Raw genomic sequence first — 7,331 nt, 5'->3', positions numbered from 1 at the left:
TCTACATATCCTGTTATTGGCCCACTGTGTAAAAACAATAGGAACATGAGAAGACTTCTGAAAACTAATTAAAATCTGCAGCACAGAGAAACAGTTACTGACCCCACCTATGTCTGTCTGATTCTTCACTGGAGATTTCCAAAATTGCTCTCTGCTTCAGATATTTACCCAATTTTTAAAAAAACTGCAAGTGCCCCATTCATTTCATGGTTGCCAGGTATTGCATGTTCCAACACTCATTGCATCTGGCGTGTTCTCCACACTTTCTCTTGTTGTGACAATTTTAAAATAGAGACATGGTGTCACTCATTTCCCAACCAGAGTAAATGCTGTTGCGTTTGAGATTGGGATCTTGGGACAAATTGCTATCTTACAGCTTGTAGCAAAAAAAACTCTTAAATTCCAATACAATAAACTAAAAGAGAAATAAATTAGAGAAATAAATGTGATGGCTTTAGGTATTAGCCTTTGTTGTGCCTTCAACTTATGGGTACAAGCCCCACCCCAGCAAGTAATCCTTCAACAAGTCTAGATTTTATCCTACTCACAGAGTGCTTTGGGGAACATCTCCGGGACAACCGCACCAATCAATCCCACCACCCCATGGCCGAAGATTTCAACTCCCCCTCCCACTCTGCCAAGGACATGCAGGTCCTGGGCCTCTTCCACCGTCACTCCCTCACTGCCTGGAGAAAGAATACCTCATCTTCCACTTCCCAGGGCATCAATGTGGACTTCACCAGTTTCCTTATTCCCCCTCCCCCCACCTTACCCCAGTTCCAACCTTCCAGCTCAGCGCCATCCTCATGACCTGTCCTACCTGCCAATCTTCCTTCCCACCTGTCTACTCCACCCTCTTCTCCGACCTATCACCTTCATCCCCCTATTGTGCTCTTAGCTACCTTCTCCCCAGCCCCACCACCCACCCATTTATCTCTCCACCCTGGAGCCGCCCTGCCTCATTCCTTTTGCCCAAAATGTTGACTTTCCTGCTTCTTGGATGCTGCCTGACCTGCTGTGCTTTTCCAGCACCACTCTAATCTTGACCCAGATTTGGTCAGTACTAAGGGGATGCAGCATTGTTGGAAGTGCTGTCTTTCAGATTTGACATCAACCTCTGAAATGGCTATTGAAGATCTTATGCACTAGTTGAAGAAGAGTAGGGGACTTGCCCCAAAGCCTGTACCTGTATTTAACCCATAATTAAAATGGATCTTAAAATTGCATTTGCTGATTGCCTTATTTTTGTCTGTGGAATCTTGAGCACAATTGGAAATTGTAAAGATTTACTAGATCCTTGATGGCAGCAATGGAAATGGGTTGGTAGGGGCTAGTAAGATAACAGTGAGCTAAACCAAGATGGTGCCCTAATAGATTTCCATTAAAACGTTGTCATGGTCTGAGAGGTAGATCAGCTTTCCATTCCAAGGAGGTTAGCAGCCTACTTGTGTATCCAAAGACTCTATTTAAGGGCCATTTTATGGAACAAATGGAACTTGATCAATACTGGGGTGACATTGTAACCTAAGAGAAGGTCATCAGCTTAATGGAAGCAGCCTTCCAGGGACCAGTATTGCTTTGGCTTGAAGTGGGATCTGCAAGCAGAAGGATAGCCTTCGTGACGCTGCCACGTCCCTTTCCCCTAGAAAGTCTTTTCCTCTTTGACCATCAGCCCCCAAATGTTTTATTGTTAATTCACTCCCTCAGAGGGGCAGCCTAGCTGCCTCAGCAGACCACATCTCCCTGTGATACAGTTGATGATTCAGAAAACCAGCAGTTCTGTGTAGCAATAGCATCAGCAGCTCATTTGTCATCTTTAATTGGATGGTGGTACTGTATGTGGTTTTCTTATAGTAAAATTGCAAGAGCCACCTTCTGAACCAACTTTCCTACCTGCCAAAGCTAGAGTTTTGAAGCTAGTGACACAAGTTACCTCTGCATTTCTTCACATTATTTTAATGACACCCTCAAAGCTCTTGATGTGATGTGTTTTGGGATGACCAGCAATTCTGAAAGGCACTACATAAATGCAAATTCTGTCCTTTTATTCCAGGTTTCCAATGCTCATTTTCAAGAACAACAGAGGAAATCTAATTTCTCAGTATCTGCCTTTCCAGTCACTATCCATCTTCAGACATCTCAGGCATGGCCAACCCATAATCATGAGGCCCATTTAACCTCAATCACTTAGGTGCTTAGAACAAATACAAAACCTCAATAAAGTACTACCAAGTCAAAGTTTTACAGCATGGAAACAGACCCTTTGGTCCAACTCATCCATGCCAACCAGATATCCTAAATTAATCTAGTCGCATTTGCCAGCATTTGGCCCACATCCCTCTAAACTCTTCCTAGTACATACCCACCCAAATGCCTTTTAAATGTTGTTTCAGTACCGGCCTCCACCACTTCCTCTAGCAGCTCATTCTATACATGCACGACCCTCTGCATGAGAAAGTTGCCCCTCAGGTCCCTTTTAAATCTTGCCCCTCTCGCCTTAAACCTAAGCCCTCGAGTTTCGGACTCCTCTATCCTGAAGAAAAGACTTTGGAAATTCATCCTATCCAAGCCCTTCATGATCTTATAAATCTCTAAGGTCACCCCTCAACCTCAGATGCTCCAGGCAAAATAACCTTAGCCTATTCAGCCTCTCCCCCACAGCTCAAACCCTACAACCCCAGCAACATCCTTTTCTGCACCCTTTCAAGTTTCAGAACATATTTCCAAAGCAGGGAGACCAGAATTGAATGCACTATTCCAAAAGTGGCCTAACTAATGTCCAATACAGCCACAACATGATATCCCAACTCCTATATGCAATGCACGACTGATAAATAAAAGTGTTCCAAATGCTTTCTTCGCTAGCTTCTTGCTTCACTTTCATGATTTGATGCATTTATTTAAGCTGCTAAAATTCACACACATCCATTACACAATAATTAATTAATATTACTTGGAAAATTACAACCAAACGAAACAAGGAAACAGAAAGAGCTATCTACTGAATGTGAGTTTCTTTCATTGTCCTCATGTCTGTAAAGTTATTAAATAGAGTTGTAACTGGGGAAAGTGTAATTTTGCAAACAGATGATCATGAATACACTACAACTTTTAGAATAGGAAGAAATGTACAAATTATTAATTTAAGATGGGCACAAAGTCATTAAGAAGGCAAAGCAATTATATTTCTGATATGAAGACTAATGGTAAATAGGACAATTAATTGAAGATTGTGAACCTACTCCTCAACATTCTGTTTCCCCAAAACTTTCCAACAATCATTCCTCTTTGCCAGTCAATCTCTCGCTCTCATGTCCAAAACTCCAATACCACCCAACACTCTAATCAGCTCCTGAGACTTCATGGTCTCTTTCCTAAAGTTTCTGCAGCCGTGCCTCCCTCTCTCTATTTCTTCATCACTCCCTTTCTAATTTGCTTGTTTGGCTTGTTTTCCTTTTTATCCATCCATGTCTGAGATTTTAAATTCTTTTGATTCATCTTCCATTTTACCAGAGACTTCTGCAAAGCTAAGTTTTGACTTTTTATATTTGTAAATGTTATTTAGTTTAGAACGGAAATTCAAATGTGAGACTAGAATTCAAATTTGACATTAGATGTGTTTTTTAAATGTGTTTTTTACTATTTGGGGTATGATAGTGGTTGTTAAAATAAGAATAATATGGAGGACTTAAAGCTAAAGCCTAATGGTAATTTGTGAATGTGAACTCAGTTTTACGACAAGTTTAGAACAAAGCTAGCATCAGTGGAAGTGACTATGAAGCTATGGAGTTGTAATAAATGTCTAACTTGTTCACTAACATCGTTTGGGGAAAGATACTTTGTTATGATCTCATCTGGCTTATGCAAATCCAGTCCCACAATAAAAAGGTTGACTCTTAATTGCGCTCGAAAGTGAATTAAGTAAGCTGCTCAGTCATATGAAACTGCTGTGGGAAATGGAGTATGACAACACCATCTTGAAAATTAATTTTTAAAAATCCATACAAGAATAGATCTCCTGAAAGTGACACTGTGCTATAAAGTAAGCAATCCACAAGTTTTCAACAAATAAAACCCAAGTTGCCCTGAAACCAGATCATGAAATCTTTGTGCATCTCCAGTATGAATATCATTTTAGTGTTGTTAAGTTTTGACAGCGTTGAGTTTATTTCACAGATATTTTCAACAAACAAAAATAAAACTGAATGGATTTTGTGTAGTTCACTTACTCTAAATTATCAAAGTAAAAAAATTGGAACTTGTAGAACTATATAGAACTTTTCATCTGGATGTTCAACAGCTTTTATATGCAACTAAAAGTTTCTGAAGTGTTGTAGGAAAAGCAGCGTCCAGTTTTAATCCAGGTAACTCCCGTAAACAGCATTTGGGACCATTAAAACTTATTAGATAATGTTTGTCTGATATGCATATTGAGGAATAAATACTGGTCAGGATCTCAGAAGATCTTTCCTTATAGTCTTCAAAATAGTACCATGGGATCATTCATATGCAATTCGGTGGGAATTTAAAACTTGAGTTTAAGATCACATCCAGAAGATAGCAACTCCAACAATGCAGTTGTTCCCAAATCCTGCAATGGAAGTATCTGCCTATATTTTGCCTCAAATGTTTGGAGCTGGACTTGAACCCATAAGTTTCAGACTTAGAGACAAGAGTACTCCCATGGACCAAATTGACAATATCACAGTTAAGGAAGAAAACAGAAATGTTTGCCAAGTTCATTAAGGGTTCTGGCAACACTTTAAAAACTTCAAATGAAAACAGATTGCGTACTGTTAAATAAATAATACATTTAATTAACTTCATGTACAATACTATATAAAAAAATTGCAGTGAAATCCAATAAGGTAGAACTATTATGAAAGGCATTTTTCTTTACAAAAATATCGCTACAATATGGTATGGCTACTTTTGATAACATATCTAGGAGAATACCGTCAACATAATATGGGGGAAATCCACACAAAACTGGAATGTAAGAAAAGTAACACAGTAACATATTCCTTTTGACACTGGCATCAACTCTGAGGAAGTATTGACAATAACTTTGATCCAGAGCTGTGACAGCAAAAGCACAGAAGTCTTCTGGCAATGATACAACATAATGCAGTTTTGTATGAGTTTACAGTGGGATTCTGACATTTTGTATTAGATGCAAAATTATCTTTGTAGGAATTGTTTTGCTTTGAATTGTTCAGTTTCTGGAGTACACAGCCTAATCTTCTGTCACTACAACCTTTCCAATGGTTTTTGTTAATAGTAATAATAAAAGTTTTGAAAAACATTTGTAGTTGCAGGGGTGAAGAAATTGTGGAGAGACACACAGTACACATAAGAAAAACGAGGGTTTTTTTCTTCCTTAATGAAAATGTCTTTCCTATAAAGATGGGCACTTATCAATGACATCAGCATGAACGGCAGAAAGCAAAGAGGATATAGGTAAAACATTTTTTAAAAATCTCAATATATGAATAAATTATATTTTAAAATGATTACTATGTGTTACATTCATCCTCATGGTGTTAACAATACATGCTGACAGACTGCTCGCTATCAGTTCATATCACAATACACTTCATAATTGTACCTACAGTAAAGGCAATCTTGTTTTGACAGAGGAAGCCCACTCTTAGATGGCTTGTGGAACGAGCTTAGGGTTTCTATTCAAGATGGTTTGTCTTAGTAGCTCAGATCCACAGTACCACAGAGGACATGTGTAGAATGCACGTTCAGTCCAGTATAAATATTAGTTCCGTTGAGCTGATAATAAAACATAATAAATTCTGATGTTCATATTTTTTATGCAGCAGAGTAATGGCAGTGGTGTCTCAAATTTTCATAGATTTTTGTTTAGATCACTAGTTAATAAAAAAGGTATAAAGTAGGTCTGCATTTCGCGGTGAGCAGTCTTGCACTGTAGCCAAGGAACCGCACATCTCACCTTAGTCCCACAGACAGAAGTGAGAAGATAAGAAAGTGATTATTAACCCTAAAAAGACGTGCACACATATCAATCCAAACTGAAAAAATAAACAACTTATCGTGAGAAAAATTGCAACTTATGGAGCTGACATGGGTTTTAAAGCTTATTTGTTCCCAACTGTTGCTCGCACAGGTCTGAACTTCAGTTGAAAAATGGCCACCGATACAGTGCAGGAAACAGAGTTATCACAGAGACGGGAAAAGTCCTGCCCTAAATACGGAACTTTTATTCTTCTTTCTGGTAGCAGTCAGCTCCTCATGATTGGTGGTAATGATGGTAATGATGGTGATGATGGTGTTCATGGTGGTGATGGTGTTCATGTCTTTGAACCACGGGCATGACATAGCCATCACTTGACATAACTGGTGGCAGATCCCGTACAAATTCTTGCTCCAGTGCTGGCAGCTGAGCATGAGCTGCCTTCATTGGTGAGTGGTTCTCTTTTATTCGTTGCCTGTACTTTTTATGGTTGTGTAGTTGTGGCTGCTGAAGGTGGTGATGGTCGTATCCTGGGTGGTTGGGCTGCGAGTGGTAGTGTAGGCCTTTCCCGTTCTTGTTTCCACCGCTGCTCTGACCCGGCACAGTGGGAGCTTTGCCAGCTCCTTTGGAGGACTTGCCCAGTGGCTTCTCTTGGCATTTCAGCCTCTGGTGTGCTTCACCCAACCGGAGCTCTCCCATGCTTGTAGGAGAGGGCTGGTCCAGCAGGAGCTGGGATCGACGGTGGTGGTTGCCGTGGGCCTCGGATTCCTGGGATCGTGACCTGTTCTGGGATTGAGTGCTTTTCCCATGGTGCTCTTGCCGGGTCTGCAATGGCGGGGATCCTGACAGAGATAAAGGGAGACAAAACCAGTGTCAACAGAATGAGATGAGCATAGGAACACAGAAAATGCAGCAGTTTCAGCAGATGATCATTTTGAGAAAACCAAGGCTAAGGGTGGGATATTGGCTCAGTGTTTAGCACTGTTGCCTCACAGCATTAGGGGCCTGAGTTTGATTCCAGCTTCAGGCGACTGTCTGTATGGAGTTTGCACGTTCTCCCTGTGGCTGCGTGGGTTTCCTCTGGTTGCTCCGGTTTCCTTGCACAGACCAAAGATGTACCAGTTAGGTGGATTATCCATGCTAAATTGCCCATTGTGTTCAGGGATGTGCAGGTTCGTAGGGTTAACCATGGGAAATGCAGGGTTACTGGGATAGGGTAGAGGGGCTGGGATGCTCTTAGTAAAGTCAGGGTGGACTTGATGGGTTGAATGGCTTCTTTTTGTACTGTAGGGATTACTAGAAATCTTTAAAATCGTTGGTAGGTTTGATACATTGATGCTCTTATGTC

At 40.5% G+C, this 7,331-nt stretch overlaps 1 protein-coding gene across 2 annotated transcripts in view; it reads right to left on the bottom strand.

Annotated features, from left to right (window-relative positions):
• Positions 1–4,791: 4,791 nt before the first annotated feature.
• Positions 4,792–7,331, bottom strand: part of nkd2b (NKD inhibitor of WNT signaling pathway 2b) — a 126,801-nt gene continuing 124,261 nt past the window's right edge. For both annotated transcript variants that reach the window (XM_043719325.2, XM_043719326.2), the window contains one exon: positions 4,792–6,825. In XM_043719325.2, the coding sequence (XP_043575260.1) occupies positions 6,260–6,825 (566 nt within the window). In that variant the 3' untranslated portion in view covers positions 4,792–6,259. The remainder of the gene's footprint in view (positions 6,826–7,331) is intronic.

The sequence above is a fragment of the Chiloscyllium plagiosum genome, unplaced genomic scaffold, assembly GCF_037043375.1.
Source record: "Chiloscyllium plagiosum isolate Xiang-an unplaced genomic scaffold, Cpla_swu_hap1 HiC_scaffold_34, whole genome shotgun sequence".
NCBI classification, from domain to species: Eukaryota; Metazoa; Chordata; class Chondrichthyes; order Orectolobiformes; family Hemiscylliidae; genus Chiloscyllium; species Chiloscyllium plagiosum.
This window is presented reverse-complemented; position numbering and strand designations above follow the sequence as displayed.